Below are 24,549 nucleotides of genomic sequence, written 5' to 3'. Positions count from 1 at the left end.
TAAATAAAAGATTGAGCCAGAACATTCTGTATGTTCAGATAACTCTTTTCATAAATAGCCCAGGAAAACTGACCATGGGTTTAAAAACTCATTCTTCAACCATGGCAATCATTTTTGTTGGAAGAAAAAATGCTGCTATTACAGGTTCAGATGTCCTGTTCTCCTGGGATCCATTTGTCACTGTGAGTGGGGGAACCAGTGGTCCCAGGGCTCAGTGAAAAGGAGACAGCGTGGTTTGCCAGGACCTGGATATAATTATTTTGGGATTCTAATTTACCTAAAACACACAATGCAGTTTAGCTGACCAGATAGGGCAGAGGGCTCATCACTAAGACAGAACTATGTACTTTGTACTCAAAGCACTTATCCAAAACAAAATTGTCTGTTCATAGCTTAAATAATTGATGAAACAATAACTGCAAGCCCTGTATTTCCATGTTCCAGCGGATAAGCACATTTCATCTTTTCTGTTTCACTGATATTATGAGCAGAAGTAACTCACCATGTAAATAAATCAGTCCAGCATTTATCTAAATTCTATTTTTATTCATTGATTTGTATTATTTGCATTTACAAAACTCCCCAATAAAGGGAGGCGTAAAGAATTTCCCCACAGGGATTAATAAAGTGTTCATTATTATTATTAAACTTAGTGTTTTATTATGTACTGTTTTCCCCCTTAATGTTATTTTAAAATCGTACTTAGCATATTTTTTGCAGTTATTTTCCTACACTAATTTTTTGACCAGTATCATAATAAAAATTTATGGTAGCCATGTGAGCACTGTATCTTCGAAGATACAATAAGGAAAAAAAAACAAACAAGCCAACATATACGCAAACCTGCTTCTTACCGTGGATTGGAATGAAGAAGAGGATGAATTTCTGTTTGGTAATGATGTCCCTGATTAGCTGGCTGCAAACAAGAAAGACAGACTATTTTACCTTCCATAGAGAAGAGCAGTTAAGGCTCCTTTTAACACTCACTTCATATGTGTCCTTCATCTTTGTACTTACCATGACGCTGTGATTATATTTAATAACCTCCATTTCTACAATAACAATGAAAGAAATAAAATGTATCCAAAACATTCAATAGTACAGTGAATTTTAGATCAATTGATACATGGTAAGAAGGAAGGAATTGGTTACCTAAATGTATGAATATATCAATGTAATTTGTGTCAGTTACCCTGACACAAACTTTCTCAATATGTTTTTGCCTTTCCATCTGATTGAACATATACACTGTTCAAATGCTTAATGCGTATGTAATGGAAAAAGCTTCAATCAGAATATGCTATGGGCAAATCTGCAAAAGAAAAAAACAAAGCACCCACAGTGACAGGAGACATAGACAAAGGGGTCGTTCTGAGGTAGTTTCCTGCTGTCTAATGGTGGCACTGTTGCTGCATTGTACTCTTTTGAATGACTCCTCTGGCAGGGAAATTTGTTTGTTTCAGTCAGCACACATGTAATGCTGTATAATGTATGTCCAATTTATGTATTAAATATAACTGATGGCTAATATTTTAACTATTTTATCTCTTCCATTCATTCAATACATTACAAAATCAATGCCATTATTTATTTACTTTTTGTTTTCTGCTGGTAAAGCTGCCGCGGCTGATCGTGATGGTATTCAGGTCCTTTCATCTCGCACTATTGAACATAATCATAGTCATGGGCTGATACATCAAATCGGTAAAGCTTCTCGAATTTGTGAACAAATTCAAACATTTAATTAATTTTATATGTTGCTTCACTGATTAAAAATGTACAGTAGTAGCCTGAGGAACATGGTTTTTTTTTTTTTTTTTTTACTGCGTCAGCCAGGGACTCGTAATCAGGTACAAGGAGAAATACCCCGTGAGACGAAATCTTAGAGGGGACATAAAAAATACCTATGAGGTGAAAGTAAGATGTGAAAGTTGTTTATAGGTAAATATAAAAAGGACTGGGATAAATGATTGAAAATGTTGTTATAAAGTGCAGCTGCTGCGAAAAAATGAAATAGGCTAACATTTGAAACATTAAGACAAACGGACAACTGTGATCATGCTTTTCAATGTCATTGAAAGTTACACACATTCATCTGTTTTTAATTGCTTATCCAGTACAAGGTCATAGGGTGGTCTGTAGTGTATACCAGGCACCAAAGGACACATGGCAAAACAACACCCTGAACAAGATCAGAGGGCACATGTGTGCATGAACACACATACGCACCCAGACACACACACACACACACACACACACACACACAGACATTATATCTTTGAGGGGACTCTCCATTCATTTCTGTGGAGAAAACTCTAATCCCAACATGACGACCGTAACCCCTACAAAGTCCAAACCCTCAGTAACCAAACTAAAAACAAGTCATTTGGCATTTTTAGTTTTTTTGATTGCATTCACAGATCTTTGCGGGGACCTTTTTTGGGTGTGACATATAAAACTCAAAATGAAAAATAGTCTGTTAAACTGGGTGAGGTCCTACAAATCTAAGCAAAGTGAAAGCTAACTTTTCAGGGTAACTGGAAGAGGAACTAACAGCACTGGACTCACCATGTGGAGACGGGGCGTCCAGGTAGAGGTTTCATCGCTGCAGCTGCTAATGCTCACTGTGCAGTTGTGGATCTGAGAAGCACTGAGGCCTGTAGGCCAGCTGGCTCCTTCCTGTGAATCCTCCTCTTTCTGCCGGCAGAGACTAGCTAACATATGCAACTCCTCCTCTTCTTGCATTCCAAGACTAAACAACATGGACACCTCAGAGCTGTTTTTTACAGAATAATTTTCCCTTCCGTCTTCTGCCTTAGAAACAAAAAAAAATTTAAAAAGAAAAAAAATCAAATCATTCATATCTTGATGCATCATCAATTACTTGAAGAGCGGAACCATTTAATCAAAACACCCATGGCATATACAGGCTAACATTGAATATATCCTTATGGTTTAGTTGTTTTCATATTTAGAAGTTTCCTTTGGGTTTCTTTTACTTAATTTTTGCTTAAGAATGATGACCTTAGCCAACCTGACACATACAACTTGCCTGCTCTTGTTCATATGGACAGAAATGTCTATACATTTTTCAGCAAACCGACGTGGGTAGAGCAGGTCTATGGCCTGACTAGGATTATAGGAGTGATGACCCAGTTTGGGAATAGGAATTGATTAAGTTGAGCTCAAAACTGTCTTCTTCTGTGAGCTGGACAGTGTTTTTGACAGCTTCTATTCTATCACATTCCTAATTATTTCAAGAGGGAAACAGTCTGCTGGATTTTTTTTCTGTCTTTTGAGAAAGTTCCATAAAAATGATCACCCCGATAATAAATTCTCTACAACACGAAAGCCAGCTTTAGTGTTCTTTTCTTTAAGTAGTGGTCTTCTATGTTTTTAACTTTGGATGCTGGGCAAACGTTAAACATCTTATAGTCAAGTTAAGATTTAGGTTGTATCTGCTCTAGTGCTCTATGTATGGCACAGTTCTCTACCTTGTCAGGAAAATTGAGAAAATAAAAAATCTATTTCTGGGCATCTACTTGACTGGAAGATAACATCAACCATGATAATAAGATGGAAATATTATTCTTACATAAATATTAACCCTAGGCTCCGCTGGAAGATACCGTTTCTGTGTTTTTCACATGTTCAATGCTTGTAGGGACAGTTTAGCATGAAAGATGTATCGTGACTGTTTATAACTTTTTAATATACTGAATTATGCAATCTCTCTGATTAAAACTTTCAATATGTGATTGGACAACATCAGGAAAGCCTAGACTATGCACTCTTATTATGTATGCAGCACTATATTAAGATAAATGCACATAAATAATTTGTATAACCTATGCTGATGAGATTACATGTCATAACTTTGTTGCACCTTACGACTTGACTACCACAGTTTTAACTGGAACACATTTGCATCAACGTCTTCGGTACCTGTGATTAATAGAAGAAACACTGTATGACAGCACAATTTTTCACTTGGCTTTCATTGAAATATAATCCATGAGCAGCAATGTAATTAAATATTTTACTTTCTATTTTAAAACGGAAGAGAAGAGCTTTAATTTGAAAAGGGGACTTTGATTTGGCACACTGTGTGATTCTTATAAGGTTATTTGCAAATACCGCCAGTAAGATCTGGAGATCTAAAAGAGTAACTTGTTCCACTTCCAAGTTAATAAAACAAATTGGCAAAATAGTTGTATTGTATGCTTTCCCCCCTTTTATGGCAAGTTGTTAAAAATGTGATGAAATTACAGCAATTTTACCAAACATTAATCTTCGTTTCCTTCCTCCTATGTTTTCTGACAGATGTTTTCCGGAATTTAAACCCCACAAAATAATCCCATTGACAATCACAAGAAAATGTCGAACATATACTTTGTGATAAATGTTTATCTTAGTGCTGCCCAGCTGACAGTTACTTGGGTGATGATAAATGGCTTGTAAACACAGCCGGGGGTTCACAATAAATGCTGTGTACTTTGGGGTGTCTGCAGTGACATCTATCTGTGCTATGAAGGAGTACTCATTACCCCAGATGCCAGATCTGCATAAACACGCTTTCCAGTCCCAACTGCGATTCCCCATCGTGTAACACAGATGGATTTAATACATGTTTCACAAAGTTAATATTCATTAGAATTTTCACAGAAAAGGAAACATTATTCCCCATGTATCTGAATGCTCAATAAAATTACTACAGGACATTACAAGCTACTTGTTAATGCTAAGACTTGATAGCTCCAGTAATATTTCGAAGTTCCTCTGTAGAAATTCCTACATACACCGATCGGCCATAACATTAAAGCCACAGACAGGTGAGTATCATTGGTTATCTTGTTATAATGGCATCTGTCAAGGGTGGCATTAAATATTAGGCAAATGAATAATCAGTTCTTGAAGTTGAGCATTGGAATATGGTGGCGTGGTCTGATGAGTCATGTATTCTGTTAAATCATGTGGATAGCCAGGTGCACGTGTGTCTGGGTAAGAGATGGCACCAGGATGCACTATAGGAAGAAGTCAAGCCGACAGAGGCAGTGTGATGCTTTGGGCAATGTTCTGTTGGGAAACATTGGGTCTGGCATTCATGTGGATGCTATTTTAACATGTACCACCTACCCAAACATTGTTACAGACCAAGTTGCACTCCTTCACGGCAATGGTTTACCCTGATGGCGGTAGTCTCTTTCAGTAGGATTATGTGCACTGCAAAAAGTGCTTAGGAATGGTTTGAAAAACATGAAGAAGAGGTCAAGGTATGGACTTGGCCTCCAAATTCCTCAGATCTCAATCCCAGATCTTGCAGGACTTAAAGGATCTGCTACTAACATTTTGGTGTCAGATACCACAGGACCCCCAGTGGTCCATATCTGGATGGATCAGAGCTGTTTTAGTGGCACGAAGGGGGCTCACACCATATTAGGCATGTGGTTTTAATGATATGGCTGATCGGTGTATATTCTGAAGGTCTAAATGCAATAACAAGTATTACAAAAGCTTAACAAGTCTAATGGTTGACTTAATGGTTTGTTATAAAATAAACAATGGAACAGAAAATACTTTATTTGCTCATATAGTGTGTTAAGTTTAAAATCATACATCTCAATGCAAAATGAAACCTTGATTTTGATTACATGACTATCAACTAAACACAACCATTATCTTTAGAAATTGACTGTGATTTCATGGAAAATTCAGATTACGTCTTGCTTTTCTGTTTGTACTGTTACCACCTGCAGACAATTCATCTTACTTTAATACTAAAATATATGCCAAGCAAGATTTCTGTATTTAGACCTGATTTCGCTTTCATTTGCGATTCAGTTGTGATGAAACATTGCACGTGTTACTCACTGTACGTTCCACATGCATCCTCCCAGCCCCTCTTGGAATCTCTCTGAGTGACCGCCTGCTGAACGAGGTCCTGGGCCAATGCTGCTGACAAGCCTTTTGAGCTCCAAATGAGTTGGGTCCTTGTCCAGTTCCACTTGGGGAGAGACTACGCACTGGCACCATATCAGTCCAATGGGCCAAATCCAAGGTGGCTTTCTTATATCCTGAGTCAGTGCTCAAGGACGCCATTGTGGTGCTGGGCTGTATCAGCTCCTTTTGACTATCAGATTCTTCCAAGCGGGATATGTTCCATTCGTCATCCCCATCAAGACTCTGTGAAACTGAGTCATTTAAGCAGGACTGGAAATTGGGCTTCTGAATAAGAATTGTTAGGCTAGCTTCACCCTAAGTCAGAGGGAAAAAAAAAATCATATAACATAGCCTATAGTGGCTCAGTGGGTATTACTAATGGCTCACACCTGCTGAGCCAGGAGTTGTAATCTGGCCCCCGTTCTCTGTGTGTATAAAATGTGTATTTCATGTCATGTGAGTCTATTTCAGATACACTGTTTTCCTCCTGTAAGCCAAAAATTGGTGTCTCAAAATTGTGTTTACTACAATAGACTGAGATCCCAGTCAGGCTGTTGCATGTTGTGATCCAGACACAGTGCTCTATACATTACTGTGAAAGACAGATGTATATGATCATGTATCAATTTTTGATTTTAAATTGCATTTTGACTCTTGTATTCTAAAGAAATCAGTAAGGCTTTATGATCAACTTCTGAAAGTTTGAAAATTCTTCCCCAAAATTCTAACCAAAATGGCAACCATTCTTACAAGTTGCATATATCCATATTAAATGTTTTTCTAATAAATTCAGCCTACTGGATAAATATACAATGTCTAACATATGAAACTGCTTATTGTTTGAGCATGCTCTAGACTTAAGGTACCAACTAACTTTGACAAATAGTTGAAACTGATTTTAGAAACTCATAAAAAAGCCACAAACATATTAATAAATGCTTTCTAAAATGGATACAACAGCATGACTAAAGTTATGCTAGTTATGAATTACCTCAAATAGGTACTTGAGTGACTGATAATTCTAATGACCGAGAATTCTGAATATATCATAAATGCAGATTATGATATATGCAAGGCAAGCAGCTTACTGTAAATGTATTAAGCATTTCAAAATTTTTCATGACCAAAAAGTTTTCAACCTGCTCAAAATATCGAGCTAAATCCAAAATGACAGCCACACCTGTGTGTATGTGCTTGGCCTTTAGCTTAGTGTGAGAGGAATGTGTTAAAACAGACACTTTGTGAGTTATTCAACCTAACACAATTGAGAATACAAAACGATTGAAGAAATGAATGTACATCTTACTATACTAATTGACTGTCTATTGTTAGTCACGTACAGTAAAACTGAAAGATTTAAAAACATTTTGTCTAGTTTTTTCAACTGCAACCTATTTGGGGAAAATGGTTGAGGGATCATTAAATCAGAGCCATAAATTACATAATTTTAACTTATTGGATATATTAAGGTAATGTGAACTGCACAAAATTGAAACACTGTATTTTTCTCTTTTGTTGAAGGAATTTCATGAATGACCTATATATATATAGGCCTATATATATATATAATACATATATATATAACATTTTCAGAAGGGTCTCTGTGGATTTCAACTGGTTTCAAAATGCAAATGAAACAGTCCCACATTTGGCTTGTTACCTAAATCATTCAGGGAATGACCCCCTTTGCTTGCTTGATGAATTAATTATACTTCTCGCACAGCCACACCTTCTTTCCTGGGTTAAGTGCGGGGGGTGTGACCGCGTTGAAGGAAGAATACGTGCAGCTCAAACGGGTGTCATTTTTTAAGTGCTTTAGTAACTTAAATGTTTGATGGGAGAGTAGACGCCTAGGTTTCTTTGTTCCATCTCAAACAATATAATAAAATACTTTATATAACTAAGTACATAGCTATTTGGTGTATTTCAAAGTATGCCAATAATTATGGTTATATCACAAACCTACGGTCTCCACTGGAAAAAAAAACCAGAATATTTGAATTTTGCATTAGATGTGTTTTAGCTTGCAGTATTTTTCCATTCGTAAATGACATATATTACATTTGAAAATTTCTGCCTTGTCCCATATAATTAAACTAAGATTATTGTCTGGAAGAAAGAAAACATTATGGGATACAATTTAAAAAGACCAGATAAAACCCCAGAGGGGAAAGAAGTGCATTCTTCCTGATGAAGGAAACTGCTGAAATCCAAATGATGTGCCACAGGAATCAATCAAACCAGCCTAATTAACTGTAGCATAACATGTGTACAGCAAAAAATGAAAATGATTTCCCCCAAGAGTTAACACTAGAGAAGCTTGAAGTTGCACAGTAGGAAAAAACAACTGAAAAATATTAATCTAGCAGGTACTACTCCTGCTGGGTTATGGTAAGGGTTGGTCATCAGAAGTTGTTCCTGACAGATGCTTTGTTGTTCTTGGCAAATTGTGATATCAAAGTTCTACTGCTGTGCAATACACAAGTACACAGCACTGACTTCAAGCACTAATGCAGATTCATACTACCTTCATGCTCTGCTGATGTGTGGCATTCTGCTTTTAAAGGAAGCTGTACTGTTTGCTTCGACAAGATAGCCTATAGCCAAGCCAACAAGACTATCTTAAAAATATCTCCTCACCGGCTGTCAGAGTGACCATTATTTCTGAATTGCACAGGTGGCTGGTCCATTGTACCTGCTACTAAAATTTTATTGTCATTTAAAAACCAATTTTCCTCTTTTTTGGACAAAATCACTATTGTAATATTGTAAAATGTATCTTCTTACCTCTTCAATTGTTTTTATCCACCAGCAGCTGCTGGCACACTGGCAAAATTCACATGCATGAAAAGTTTTTAGAATATTCAAAATAGTAATGATAATGATGATGATGATAATAATACTAATAATAATAATAATAATAATTAATAAGGAAATAGGTTCTATTGCAATTAAATACCATAATACTCAAGGGAATTGTTTAAAGTACTGCATAACACTGAAGTCACAAAAAGTAATTAGCAATTAAAAATTGTGAATGATTTAAAGAAGTAGAGGAATGCATTGAAGCCAGCAATGAAATGTACGGTCCTGCCATGACTGACAAGATAATCCATAATTCTACTACAGGGATAAAATAAGACACATAGCAGAGAAACAGGAAGAAATCACAGCTCACTAAGTAACCATTAATGGTTCTATGTTTGCCTAAACAATACATTATTTAGGGATCTATTATACCGTCCTGCTCATAAGTTTACATACCCCTGGCAGAATTTGTAAAATGTTTGCTATTTTTGGAAAAATTGAGTGATTGTATTCTTTTGTTTAGGAATGGTGGTCATGTGAAGCTATTTATCACGACAGAATTATGTGTGTCCTTTTTAAATCATAATTAAATATACAGATTGCCCTGATGAGAAGTTAATACCCTTGAATGTGCAAAATATACACAAAAGTTGACACACACAAGGTGAGAGAAGGGTGGGTGTCCACACTTGTATCTTGTTTGATTGTAATTAGTGTCTGTGTATAAATCATCAATCAGTTTATTAGCTCTTGAGAACCATTGCCCACTTAATCCAGGGCTCGACTGATTTTACTGGGTAAGAATAGTTCAACCTTATAAATCAGAAAAAAGGATATAAAAAGATTAGAAAAAATCCAGTAAGTACTGTTCAAACTCTGGTCAAGAAATGGAAAATCAGATCAAGAAAGATTTCAGACAAAACCATCAGGGAAATTTCAGGATGCAAAGAAAAACCCATAAGCAACTTCAACTGAAATACAGGCTGAAACAAAGTGGTGGGCTTTTTCAGCATGCACAATAAGAAGATGCTAGAACAAAAACGGCTGTTGCACCAACACCATAAAACAGGCTGCTGCTAATATGATAAAGAGCAACTAGAGAGACCTCAAAACTACTGGAACAAAATCATTTGTAGTGTCATCCATCCATCTATTGTCTGACACTTATCTGGGGTCAGGTCGCAGGGACAGCAGTCTAAGCAGAGATGAGACCAAAATTGAACTTGATGGTGACAACCATAAACTCCATTTTTGGAGAGCACTCAGCAAGGCCCATGAAGAGAAGCATACCATCCCTACCACAAAGCAAAACTGAGGGCAAGATGAATGCAGAATGATATCAGAAAATACTGGAGGAATATTTGCATTTATCAGACCAGAAGTTGCACATGGGACACACTTTTCAAAAGGACAATGGTTTGAAACAAGACAAAGTCAACCCTTCAGTGGCTGTAGCAGAAAAAAGTGAAGGTTCTGAGGTGGTCACCACAGTCCCCTAAACTCAACATCATTGAGCCACTTTGGGGAGATCGTAAATTTCTCATTCATGTAAGACAACCCAAGAATTTTTGAGAAATGGAGGCTTTTTGCTGAGAAGAATGGCCAGCTTCACCTGAGAAAATAAAGGGCTTCATTCACAACTGTCACAAAAGACCGCAAGACATTACTCGTGATAAAGGGGGCAATACACAGTATTAAGAAATAATGGTATGCAAACTTTTGAACTGGACCATCCTATTACTTCCTTTATTGCTGTGGTTTGTTTAATGATTGTACTATTCTATAGTTTATAGCTTAACTGGAATCCCATTAGAAATGTGTTTGGTCTGATCACTCATGTTTTCTTAAAAATGCATTTTATAAATTCTGCCAGGGTATGTAAACCTATGAGCACTTTATATAATGTTAGGGATCTATTAGGGATATAGAATGTAATACAGATAAATAACAGATTAGTAATGCATAAACAAAAAGTGCATGCATCAACGAAAGTAAGAGCTATGTTGCTAGACTTAGACTAACTTGTCATAGTCACCCATGGAAAAAATGTAATAGCAGAGTTGCTGGTGTAATCTACCACATATCTTAAGCAGCAGGAATATAGGACTGATTTGGAAGTGGATGATCACAGTGGAAATGTGGGAAAAATACTATTTCCAATTGTGTGGAAGAAAGAAATTGAACATCTGCATATTACCAAAAAACCATGTGAAAACATAAAAACAAAGTAAGGAAGGAGGCACTCAACATGCTACTGTGGAGGAGCTAAGGATTCTTTGGAGTATGGCTGGTAGGATGCTGTGGAATAAAAGTCTTTGGGATGGCTAACTACCAATGTGCCAAGTCTGAAAAGAAAATATGGAACATATTCAGAATGAATCAAAAAAAGCTTTATGTTGTAAAGATGAAAAGGATCCCATACAAGTCAACATCTTCAGCACCAGTAAACTTAAATGGAGTCAGGCAAACATATAATTTAGTACTAGACAAGAAAGAAGATATGTTGTGGTTTTCATAGTCAATACGGAAATTGGAAGGACTGTAACTGCAAAAAAAGCTGTTAAATTCCACCAATATTAGATTTTTTTCATGGGCACCCTTTCAGTATGAAAATTGCCCAGGCTTTTGCTGCAACAACTGATGAAGAAGAATTTGAAAAGTTTTATGACCAGGTTCAGGCTGAAACAGACAGGACATGCAAACAAAACATACAATAGTGTAGACCGGACTATCAAAGCTAGAAATGACAAAATGGAAAATGGGAAAATGAAGTTGACTAATATGAACTAGGAAGCAGAAATTAAACTGCATGGTCACTAGTCAGGTTCTCCAAATCTCCAAATCCAACAACATCTTCACTGCCAATAAATTCTTCAAGCAACCAAAGTGCCTTCATGCATGTATATTACCAGATGGAGTTCACAAGAATCAAACTAAATACTCAGTGCCAAATGATGGATGAGCTCAATTAAAATAACTAAGACACAGACTGCAGGAAGGATCGTGAACTACATTTGGGTAAGCTCCAAGTGAGGTTGAGAAGGAAGATGATCCAATTTCCTTGAAATTAATTGCACAATATACCTGTTATCTTCACAATAAAGAAGAAAACCGATTTGAATCGCTGGACCTGTTTGATAGAGATCCAGAGGAACTGTCGACATAGTTCAAAGCCATCCAAGAGGAACACTGGTAACAATGAAAGAGCCAAAGAAAATCAAAGTGGATGAGAGAGGGTACAGTGAAAACTGGGAAGAATAGACTTTAATATCATGAATCACAAATTCCAGAAAGCTACAAAGAAAGAGAATGTATAATATGACAACATCTGCAAAGCCAAAGAAGGAAATAAGCATGAAAGAACAAGAGTATAAGATTACAACAAAATTTCAGCCTTAAGGCGGCAATAATCCAAAATTACTGGTAGAACAATGATAAAGTAGAGATGGAAATGGAAGGAATACACAGAAGACCCAGAAATTACATCAACAACTGAGATATATTTCATGATGTTAAAACAGTTTATATTCCAATACCCAATATATGAGGCCTGACAGAGACAACCTGCTGCAGTAAGATATAATAACATTAAATGGGCTGAGAAAAACTGGAAAGAGGAGTTAAAGAAAAGCACCTCACAAACACGTTAAATATCAGAGAATTACAGCACAAGATCTGGACAGATGTATTTAATGTTTTCCTGCTGAAATTTCTTACATGAATACCTTGTGCTTGGGAAGCTATTATCAGTGCAAAAAGAGGCTATTTAAAAAGAACCAAGATTTAAAGAGAATTTTCAATTTAACTTGGTACTCCTTATGTCTTGTTTTATATACAGTACTGTAATATGTAAATACTATAATGCAGATACCCTGGATAGGATACCAATCTATTTATTACATGTCATACACTAACACACAGTTACACACTGTGAGCAATTCATAGTTGCCAATCCAGAAACCATATGTATCTGGACTGGAGGAAGAAACCACAGCACCTGAAGGAAATCCATTCAACACAAGAAGAACACGACAACTTCAGTCTCACTAGGCCAGTACAGAAATCAAACCAACAGGCCTAGTTGTGAGGCCACAGTGTTACCCTCTGAGCCTTATAGGCTGGCAAAAATAAGTTGAAGTTTTTGGGTGCACTGGGTTGTGCATGAGCAGAAAATGGAAAATTGGCAACTAACATTTACAATAGGTAGATTTTTAAATGGTTGCATCAATTCCAAAATAGTTAGTTCTTTTTCAAACTCTATAGAAGAATAATTTGGTGATCCTTACAAAACTGTCCGAACTACAAACTACTACTACTCTAGGGTTAGGATTGAGGAAAAATGAATGTTTATGAAATTTCTTTAGAACATGCTCCTTTGTATTGCAAAGGGTTGAGAGAAATTCTTTTAAAGCATCAGAAAATGTAATAGTATAAGGCATAAAATTCCAAAATTTGACTAGAAGTTGCCAACCTCATCACTTTCACTGCCAATGAAATCATCTTCCATCCTTGGCCCTCTATCGGCTCCATGCCAGTTGCCCCTCCAGTCAGGGGAAGACACAGTGACCTCAGGGGTGGATGTGTGACCTTGAAATCGCCTTGCATAGCGAGGACGTGATGAGAAGTTGAAATCTTCTTTCAGAGTTAGCTGAGGCTCAACCATCTCATCTTTTTCATCACCCTCCCAGGAAAGCAAGGCGCCAGGGGATCGTTGATGGACCTGAGATTCTGGATCCAAATCGAATCCATCAAAGTCCTTCAAATTGAAAGGAAAACTCCAGCTGTCTGAAAAGAAGAAAAAACTATTACTATAACTACATTTCGTCTTTAAAACACAGTAAAACTTTTAATTAACCACATTGAGAAGTTTTCAAGCATCACATTTCTATGGATTTCTTGGAAGTTTTCCCTTATTATTTTAACAATACTGCTGTATCTTGGAACATGTAGCAAATACAGGAATATACAAAGATCTTTCTTTTGGAAATACAAGTTATAAACCAATATAAATGTTCAGTGGTCCAGCTTCCTGGGTGGCCCCTCTTTGTAGCCAGCTTGCTCTCACTTACAAAGAGCAAAGTTGGAGCAAGCATAAAGAAAATTTACCCATGGGGATCAATAATTTAAATTAAATGATATGTTCTTCCATTCCTCAAAATTCAATAACTGTTAAAACAATTATGTTAAAACAATTATGAAATTATAAAATTTTGGGTTGATGAAGCGTTACATTGTGATATTACAGGGTATTCTGAGCATTTAAGAATTCAGCAAAGATGTCTAATAATTTACCAATACCAAACTTGCGTTATTTTATCAAACTAGCATTTTGATTTACTATTTCATTTTAATTAAATAAAAATACGCAAATGTATTGGTTGTGTAACAAAAACCGTTATTTGTTTACAAAAAATGTATATCACATTAAAAATAACCAGTAGTTTTAAGTAAAACAGTCGTTTCAAGTAGTAATAAATTGAAACTCAAATTATTATTCTAAAACAGCTGTTCTGAGTTAAAAAATTGACAGGCAGTCTCATTGGCTGCTTTTTAATTAGTAACACCTTTGCCATAACATAAAACACCAAACATTTGTATTTAGTATTAATTTGGCAGCCAGTGGATACAATTGCAATTAATACCAAAATGGCAAGAACAGAACTGAATGAGTCAGTCAAAAAAAATGACACTTAATAAAAAAATAATGTCTGTGCAGAAGATATGTACAGATATGTTAAACACTGCTTGTCAATGGACTTTCGTTATACAACCAATGAATTAGAAACATTACTACAGAATTAAGCAAGCATCTCAAGACTTTCTGTGAGCACTGTATATACACGGTTGGCAGCAGTGAAACTTAATGTGTTTTTATGCCAAGGGGAAGATCAGAAGCAGGGACCCAAATGCAGAACAAACAGGTAGCCAAAACTCTAAACAAGAATCTAAACCAACGATAGCTGGGGGCAGATGCTACGGTTGAAAAGCTGGATCCTGAAGAGTAAAGGGAGCGGCAGGCTTTTGTGCAGAAGTGGGGATATCGGAACAAGCACAACCACTCAGAAGGGGATGGGGACACACTCTCATTGGGCTGGGTATCAGGACATACAATTGCATGTAACCACACAAGAGGGAAATCAAGCAGTCAGGGAAAAACCGGGCAGAGTAATGCTCAGTGATTGGACAGCTGTCAGTACTCTGGTGAATGTGACCGGATGAGGAGGCGTGGCAGTGGAGAGCTTAAGAATTGTGGAAAAAAACTGAAGAAAAAGAAAATCATGATTCATATTTTACCCAGAATCGTGCAGCCCTAGTTGACGCTCTTCCAAACAAGGGGTGCGAGATATGCGGTTTTCATAGACACTTCTGATAGAAAACTTTATAAAACATCTTCTCCTTGATGACTTAGATGTCATAGTATCAATTAAGTGCGACCTGATGTGCATGGCAGTTGCCCAGGTGGATTCAATGCAGCAGCCACATGTGTGTTATGTGCTGTTCTGGAAGAAGTTAACAAAGAGCCACTCAGACCAAGCCGGACTGAGACCATTGAGAACAAAGAGTCACAGCCATGGAATACTCGTTTGGTTGGTTAAAACAGGACCTGAACTTTCCACCTCTGTTTTTAATGGATTACTTTTGTGAGTAACTTCCCCAGCACTGCGTACAGATTGGCCATGGCGTCGTATCGTGTAGCGATAAGGCAGGAGGCCGTATAAATCAGCCACAAGTTACTGCACCCGTACTATTCACTCTAACATCTGACACACACATAGTAGTGGTGTGCGTGGGCCCACCGTGCATGGTGTGGGTAGTTGTGGTGAACACCACTACTTACAAGACTTAAAGTTAAACACTTTAGGTGACGTTACTTTACAACAACAATGACAACACAATAGATGGTGACTACACAAAGCTATTTTCATTAATTACAGGACTGGCACTGGCCCAACACATCAGACTGCCTGACAGATTCCGCCAATGCTACAATAATGCTGGTTGATTCCTTCTGACTTTTATGTAATGGCCCATTAATTAAATGAACTCTGTACTTACAATGGAACTGGGAGGGCAGATGCTAACATGGTATTGTCAGGAGGAGGGTGGCGATAAGATTAGATTTTATCCTGTATTATCTGTTTAATGGGAGTGCTACAGCACTCATCATAGCCATGCTCGACCTTAAGGGTCTATCTGTTACAAGGACCTCTCACCTTGTCTTGCATCATCTCTGTAATTTCTTGAATTCTTTTTCATTTGCCCGGTGCTCTGATGGCCTGCACTGTTCACTGTGCTTGAGGTGCCATCAGCTGACTCCTCGGGACCTTGATCTACATTCAGACATTTACTTGGTATAGCTTCTCACGAAGGACAAAAGAAAGATGAAGAACACTTCATTAAGTACTACACAATGCAGAGAAACTACATAATATGGTGAACACACAAACCAATTTGAAGTATCATTATGAAGTGGAACCTATCTAGATGGAATTAAGTGTCAGTTTCAAGGAATGTCATTTTCATATAATATGAAATTCATCATAAAACCACAGAAAATCAAAAAGAAAAAAACGAAAAACATACAAGATTAATACAACACACTAAGATAAGCTTCTATCTATCTATCTATCTATCTATCTATCTATCTATCTATCTATCTATCTATCTATCTATCTATCTATCTATCTATCTATCTATCTATCTATCTATCTAGACTGTATTAGGTACACCTTGGGTTACACCCATAGATTCAACACAGCGCTTCAAACATTCCTCAGACACTTTGGTTCATGCTGACATGATTTGTCAGCTGAAATGTCATGATGTGAATCTCCTGTTCCACCACATCCCATAGGTGTGATGTCGGATTGAGATTTGATGACTGCGGAGGCCATTTGAGTACAGTGAACTCATGTTCAAGAAACCAGCCTGAGATTATATGACCTTTATGACATTCTGCATTATCCTGCTGGAGTAGCCATTAGGAACTGGGTACACTGTGGTCATAAAGGGATGGACATGGTCAGCAACGATACTAAGGTAGGCTGTGGCATTTATATGATGATCAATTGGTCATAAGGGGCCCAAATTGTGCCAAGAAAATATCCCCCACACCATTACACCACCAGCCGGAATTATTAATACAAGGAGAAGGGGAAAATGATTAGTTGTCATTGTTGAGACACCATATCACAACAACAAAAAGTGTCCTCTGCATTTAACCCATACGGCATATCATGAAACAGCAGGGTGCAGCTAATTTAGCACCTGGGGAGCAGTACCTTGCTCAAGGTACCTCAGTGGTACTTTGCTGGTTGGGGATTTGAACCAGCAACCTTTCAATTACAAGTGCTAACCATTAGGCCACCACTGCCAGGATGAACAAGGATCCAAGACAGAATGGATCTATGCTTTCATGTTGCTTACAACAAATTCTGACTCTACAATGCGAATGTCACAGAAGAAATTGAGACTTATCCGACCAGGCAATGTTTTTCCATCTTCTATTGTCCAATTTTGGTGAGCCTGTGCCCACTGTAGCCTCAGTTTCCTGTTCTTAGCTGACAGGAGTGGCACCTGGTGTGGTCTTCTGCTGCTGAAGCCCATCTGCTGCAAGGTTCAATGTGTTGTGCATCCAGAGATGCTCTTCTGCATACCTTGGTTGTAACGAGTGGTTATTTGAGTTGCTGTTGCCTTTCTATCAGTTTGAACCAGCCTGGCCATTTTTCTTTGTCCTCTGCCATCAACATGGCATTTCCACCCAGAGAACTGCTGCTAACTGGATGTTTTTTTGTTCAGCCTATTTTCTGTAAACCCTAGAGATGGTTGTGTGTGAAAGTCCCAGCAGATCATCAGTTTCTGAAATACTCATACGAGCCCGTCTGGCACCAACAACCATGCCACAATCACCTTTCTTCCCCATTCTGGTGTTTGATGTTAACCTGAACTGTAGCTCCTGATCTGTATCTGCATGATTTTATACATTTTGCTGCTGACATAGTGTATGACTGGCTGATTAGATATTTGTTTCAACAAGCAGTTAAACAGGTATACCTAATAAAGTGCCTAGGAAGTATATATATCAGAAATCACTTAGATCTGTTGTTTTAACCATTCTAATGCTTATTCAAATAAATATAGTCACCCCAAGCCAGCCTCCAAATAAAGCTATTGATCCTGTCTGCATGCTACATATATTAAGTTGCAGTCAAATTATCTGCTGTTGTGAGAGATAAAGCAGCAAACTGGCCACTGAGTGCTTGTACAGTGATTATAAAAAGTCTACACACCCCTGGTAAAATTACAAACGTAAAATAACTTAGGTGCATAAGTGTGTACATCCCTTAACTATTTCTTTGTTGAAGCACCTTTTAGTAATACAGCATTTCAGTAAACGTATATTAACTTAGCACATCTTCAATTGGCTATATTATTCTACGCTTCCATTCAAAAAAGCTCCTGATCCATTAAACTGCAAAGGAAATCTCCTGTAGACAGCCCTCTTCAATTCATTCCACTGGTCTTCAATCGGATTTAGGTCTGGGCTCTGACTGGTCCTTAATATTCTTCTTCTTAAGCCAGTCCTTTTATTGACTTGGATGTGTGCTTTTGGATGTTATCATGCTGGAAGGTGAATTTCTTCTTCATCTTTCTAACATGTGCTGGCAGGTTAGGTGCCAAAATACACCCAGACGGAGTGGTGAAAATGAAATGAATCTGCATGTGGTGAAAGGTCACGTGACTGTATCACAATAATCATAATATGAGATCAAATGGACAACAGAGTTGGCAGTACGGGCACACTGCTGGCCCCATGTCAGTAGGGTGTGGCACTATCCCCCCTCCGGGCCTGGATACATGTGATGATACGGTGAGGAAGGGAGTCGTACAGCCGTTGTATCCTCTCCTGTGGCAAGTCGGCCCACAGCTGTTGTAACTGGCCCTCGAGATCCTGCAGATTGGCACTGGGTCTGAGTTGATGTCTGAGCTGATCCCACACGTTCAATTGGGGAAAGATCAGGGGACCTGGCTGGCCACGGGAGGACCTCAACATGACGCAGGCAGTCCATAGACGTGTGTGGATGGGCGTTGTCTTGTTGAAAGACTGTACCAGGGTGCTGTCTCAGGAGGGGTAAGACATGCAGATGCAGATGCAGGTTGTCTGTCTTGGGAGACCGGAACCTTCACGACGTGTGTGGCTGTCCTCACGTACCCATTAGTTCCAACATGGGGCGACTGTGACATCTGCATGCCCCACATGCTGGGCAACTGCACGATACAACCACCTGGCCTCATGCAAACCCACAATGCAATGCGACCCCTATCAAACTCCGTCAAGTGCTGGTAATGCTGTCTAATGCACCTGTGAGGCATCCTGTGTCTGCTGACTAGACCTGCCAGGTCCTTGCAAATCGATTCATTTACATACCCATCGCTAGTCTGCACGTGTACCAAATTACATCCTAATTAGTCCATTACTCATTACTTCTGGGTGCTTAACTTTTTGCGTTGCTGAGTGTAGACTGGTATTTGGAGCCAGCATATGATTCCCTCTGGTCTTGCCTAGAGCCCCAGTCCCACCTGAAGAGAAGCAGCCCCATAGCATGTTGCTGCCACCATCGTCCTTCACTGTGGGTGGGGTTGCTGTCTGGGTGATGAGTTGCTTTGGCTTTGCACCAAAAGTTTTTCTTGTAATTATGGCCGAAAAGTTCCACCTTAGTTTCATCAGACCATAGCAGATTTTGCTACATGGTTTTAGCTGGTTTGATGTGTGTTATAGAAAATTATAGGTGGTGTGTTTTTTTTCTCATGAGAAATGGCATTATTTTCGCCATACTTCTCCACTGCCCCGTCGTGAGGAATATGGGAGATGGTTGTCACATGCAGGGAATAACCAGCACTTGCTACGAGATCCTGCAGCTCCTTCAGTGTGGTTATGGGCCTCTTGGTAGCCTCTCTGATCAGCTTTCATTTTCCATTAGTTTTGAAGGGACACCCTGTTCTTGGTAATGGGACTTTATACTGGTTTCATTTACATTACAAAAACAGAGGTGTGTAGACCTTTTAGATATACTCTGTGTGTGTGTGTTTGGATTATGTTTATATTACATTACGGAAACCAGATGTTCCCCAGAATGTAATAAAAACCTGTTATTTTGACATTTTCAGGTCCCCACAAAGACCTGTGGATGCAATCAAAAAACTGAAAATTCTTGTATTTTTAACTGTAAAAGTCTGCAAAAGTCTTGTATTTTGTTTGTTTACTTATGGTTGAGGTTAGGGCTGGGTAGGGGTTAAGGTCGTCATGTTGGGGTCAGAGTTTTCCCCATAGCAAAGATATAATTACAAACCTGTGTGTGTGTGTGTGTGTGTGTGTGTAAATATAATATATAATATGCATACCCTTGCCTGGACATTTTTGTTGCAATGTGAAGTCTTGTGGGGAATTGAGAATCTGTTCACACTGATCTGTGTGTTTTTTTGGCCAGTCTTCATTGATCTTTGTAGCCACGGCTGTTCTAGTTGCAGAGCTACATGCCTGTAAAACACAAACCCAGTCATTATACCAGGATAAGTAACACAAAAGAACTGGGTGCACTGCAGATTTTGCTTTTTTTATATAAAACATACTAAATCAGGAAACAGATCTCAGTGAATAATGAACAATTGATCATAGTGAATAACAAACAAGATAACGCATGACACATATAAAGAATGAGTGAGGTGTGTGTTTCCCAAAACCCTCCGTCATTTCAGATCTAATGAACAAACTTAAAGCGGATCTTTGCCGGCTCCTCCCCAGCCTCCATGTGAAAAAAGCAGACTGTCAATAGCAGCATCATGCATCTCATGTATTTCAGCACTGAAATATATGTTAAATTATTGTCACATTAGACATAAGAAAAGGTAAAAAAAAACAAAAAAACAATAAGAACACATGCAAAAGCACGACTAATTAAGACCAAACAAAATTAACCTAAATTAGTCGAAAATATACAACTGGGCTCAAAATGTGATGCTGTTTTTGTGTAAAAAAGAACAGTGGTGAGCTTCAATTTGAAAAGGAAGCAGCCTTACTGAGGACATGGGCAAAAATAATTTTTAATAAAATAATTACTGCAGTGGCGTGCGGCACAGCACACACATCAAAAATAGCACAGCAGCACTCAGAGGAAAATCTTAGACCCCCTGAGGATTTATGCAGGCACCAGAATTGCATCTACTATATGCCCAGAGCACGATCTGCAGCAGTGTGTTGTTCAGTGTGCAGTATTACATGTTTCCTAAGCCACGGATTGGGGGTACAACAAACAAGTCGGCAGCCATTCGCAAAGATTATACCTGTTGTCAATTAATAATTAGCCACAGGCTAACACACCATCCTTTGCCATCGGTCAGACTGTAAAGCTGGACCAGATATAAGAAACATGTGTACTCCCAAACCACTTGGCCACAATGTCTGTAAAACGTCTTGGATGATTGTGTATCACCTGGACATTTACGTCTGGTGCCAAGAACCGTTTTGGAAAGGTGCAGATGGGATTCAAGATGCTGGGAGCATGAAAAGGGTTGAGGGTTCCATCCACTACACCTAAAATTTCAGGTATATCTGCAATGGCATGAAAACCAATTTTAGTATCATGAAAGGCATCCCCCTCCTGCTGGACATTAAATGGAGTTGTGCGCATGGCACAACAGTAATGTGGTTATTGCGTGCACAGATTTGGACACAGCAGCCGTGCTGAGCCCATGTGTATCACCAACAGTCTACAAGAATCCACTGGTGGCTTAGAAACAGAGCTGTCAGAAGCTGCTCAGTGGAACTGAGGGCAAAATCCCAGTGTGTTCTGCTTTTTAATGTATCCTGCACCACACCAAGGAGGCTCATTATTGCACCCCAGGCCACCCTGTGTTTCTCTGTTAATTTTTTTTTAATGGGATGTTCCAAGGGGTTCATGTCTGGCCACAAAACAGCATTTAGACCAGGAACCCGGCTTCTTGGATGGCGCTGTCTCAAACACTGTCTCCAGCTGAGTTGTGCAATTTTCTGAAAAGCTGCCATTGTCATTCCTGGTGGTAAGCAAGGGGTCATTTACTTTCCCAGTTGAATACATATGTGTTTGAATACATAGCAAGTTTCACTGGTTAGCTTATTGTGTACCTGGGTTGTGCAAAATTGAAAATGTATGAATTGTGCCCTACTCTACTCATGAATCAAAATTCAGAAGAATTTGATCCATTTCAGTTCAAAGAAATTCAATGCAATCACACAATGCAGAAATGTCATTTAACCTGGAAAATAAGATGTAATAAATTTACTTTCTAGATGGTAGATATATAGATGGACCTTATGTATGTACTAGTGAGTGAAGTGTACTTTTTATTTGCATGGTTTTAATTGAAAACCTGTGTAACAGTTTTAGTCTATTTTAACAAAAACAGTCAAAAAAAGTATTTTTCTATGGGCTAATATTTACTGTTTTGCATATTAAACTGTTTATGCTTGTTAACATTTTTAAGGATTCAGCAGCAGCTTTACTTGTGAGTGTCTGTGGGTTGTCAGATGGATTGGGTTGTGATAGGGTGACTTGTGTGACTGTATTATGTGGGCTTCCATTGTGGTATACAAAATTACAGGTTACATTTTTTATTCTATAGGTGACATAACAAATGTTGCATTTTCCATTCTTTCATTCTGAATAATATACAGCATATGCTATGTATGTCAACATGTTTATATACAATTCATATTTAAATATTAAACTGTATTGTAACAGTTGCACTTATACTATGCATATGACTTTATATGCATTCAGTTCCATTATGTTTTAATCCTAAATCCTTCGATTGCAAATCTGCATCCTGTTTTCAACTAATTTCATGAACTGAATTAGAATTTCAGAGCCATTCTCAATTCAGTTCTAATAGGTGCACACCTCTCTTATGTACTCAGATTTATATACACGTGTTAAAACAAAGAGCCTTATGTTACAATTTTATGCACTTTACAGACCTTGATGTATTATTATTACTACTACTACTAATACAGTACCTTGTTCAAAGAGCATCAATATGTTTTTATAATCTATTTCGGGCAATCTCTGTAACAGAATAGCACTCAAAAGTTCAAATAAAAAAACAATGGACAAAATAAGAAATGGGTCAGATCACTCATTAATTTACAAACAAGATTACATAGTATTTTAGTTATGAAGAGAAACAATTGCTAATTAACAAATGATCGTAAGTACAAGATAACAAAATACTTAGTGTTACAAAGCTTTTGGGAAACACACCCCTATTAAGTTAAATATTATTCTTAGTACTTATGCAATGAATCTGTTAATAAAATTTTAAAATACTAATTTGTAGAATTTTTAGAAGTTTATTAATAATGGACTGTTGATGTAGAAATGGTATTTAAACAGAGAGTTTTGTCTTACAGGTGCTGTTTTGCAGACTCGACACAAGTGTACAATCAGATTACTTGAATGATAAAGAAAACCACAAGTTTCATTTATTGAAACATATTTGTATTTTACATCAATATTGTTCACCTTTGACGACTGTTACATAAACAGAATGGTGCTTTAAATTATTTTCTTTATATGCATCAATCTTCTAACTACGCTGGTCAGGGTTGCTGGCTTTACATGCAGTTAACGTACTACACAGTCTTTGTCTTTAATCTTGTTACAGCGAGGCATGTCAAAGGAGGAATGAGTCAAGTAGTGGCTCCAAAGAAAAACTGTGTTTTATTTAGCAGAACAGAACAGAAAACAGAGAAACAAAGGTGTAGGTGAAGTGATTAGTTATTGTTAACACACCGTGCACACTGCACAACAACAAAATGTGCCCTCTTCCTTAGGCTTGCACAATTAATCTAAAAAAAACACGATCTCGACTCACACCTCTATGCGATCTCATTTCTAAATTACAACGGTTCTTCTGCGTTATATTACATCAGCTGGACCAAAACAAGCACTCCGACTTTTACCCAGAGAGTCTCAAGCATTCCTTAATTCTGCATTCTCCCTACAGGGCATTTTTCCACCGCATCCATACTTCAAGAAGGTACCAAAATTACAGTACTTCAAGGTGGTTTTCCACTGGCGTAAAAACGGCACCAGCACTGAAGGACATCACAGCGTGAGGCAGGGGAGTTTGAACTAAGTTTGAAAAAATGGCTGTAGTATATTATAGGGCTGGTCAATGTGCAATATTAATACCAACATCACATGTTATACACATGCAATTCTCACTTCGCCAGTCAGCTAGTTCAGTTCTGTAAATGGACATTGTAGTGTAGGGAGTTTAGGTTCCGCTAAAATATTTGTACTTTTTCATAGGAAAAAAAAATATTGTTTTGCAATTTTAATGATTATTCCTTTTCAAGATTATTTAGCATATGTTTAAAAATCATTTTAAAGTTCACCTGCTTTTGCATGAGTGCTGCATGCTTTCTCTGAGACAATCATAATCATTTTCATCCTTGCTGTTTTCCAGTACATTTTCCAGTAATTTTTCCAGTACATTTTCCTGTGTTGTCCTAGTATATTATACAAAATACTTTATTTCTTTTTATTCTGTCATTATCTCTTGGGTCACTTAATTTGTCCATGCATCCATTATTATTATTTTTCTTATTCTTTCTACCTTGTTTATTGTTGTTTTCAACTGTTGGATTGCGTTTCAGAGGCAGGCAATTTGCATCAACTTTCCACAAAGAGTCTCATCACCCCAAGTCTCATCACCCCAAGTACCGAAGTACCAAAAAGTATTCCACTGGCACTTTAGGTA

At 37.8% G+C, this 24,549-nt stretch overlaps 1 protein-coding gene across 5 annotated transcripts in view; it reads right to left on the bottom strand.

Annotated features, from left to right (window-relative positions):
• Nucleotides 1-24,549, bottom strand: part of cfap20dc (CFAP20 domain containing) — a 50,829-nt gene that overhangs the window by 5,749 nt on the left and 20,531 nt on the right. For 3 of the 5 annotated variants that reach the window (XR_011991913.1, XM_023805462.2, XM_023805465.2), the window contains 6 exons: nucleotides 20,152-20,287; nucleotides 15,963-16,106; nucleotides 13,220-13,533; nucleotides 5,872-6,255; nucleotides 2,569-2,814; nucleotides 855-916 (listed from right to left, as the gene is read on the bottom strand). Coding sequence is in view for 4 of the 5 variants with exons in the window: in XM_023805462.2 (XP_023661230.2) it covers nucleotides 855-916; nucleotides 2,569-2,814; nucleotides 5,872-6,255; nucleotides 13,220-13,533; nucleotides 15,963-16,106; nucleotides 20,152-20,287 (1,286 nt within the window). In the remaining variant the exon portion in view is untranslated. The remainder of the gene's footprint in view (nucleotides 1-854; nucleotides 917-2,568; nucleotides 2,815-5,871; nucleotides 6,256-13,219; nucleotides 13,534-15,962; nucleotides 16,107-20,151; nucleotides 20,288-24,549) is intronic. The other 2 variants (XM_023805463.2, XM_023805466.2) reach the window with 2 other exon arrangements.

Source organism: Paramormyrops kingsleyae, chromosome 6 (assembly GCF_048594095.1).
Source record: "Paramormyrops kingsleyae isolate MSU_618 chromosome 6, PKINGS_0.4, whole genome shotgun sequence".
NCBI classification, from domain to species: Eukaryota; Metazoa; Chordata; class Actinopteri; order Osteoglossiformes; family Mormyridae; genus Paramormyrops; species Paramormyrops kingsleyae.
Note: the sequence above shows the minus strand (reverse complement) of the source record. Positions and strands in the feature narration are given on the sequence as shown.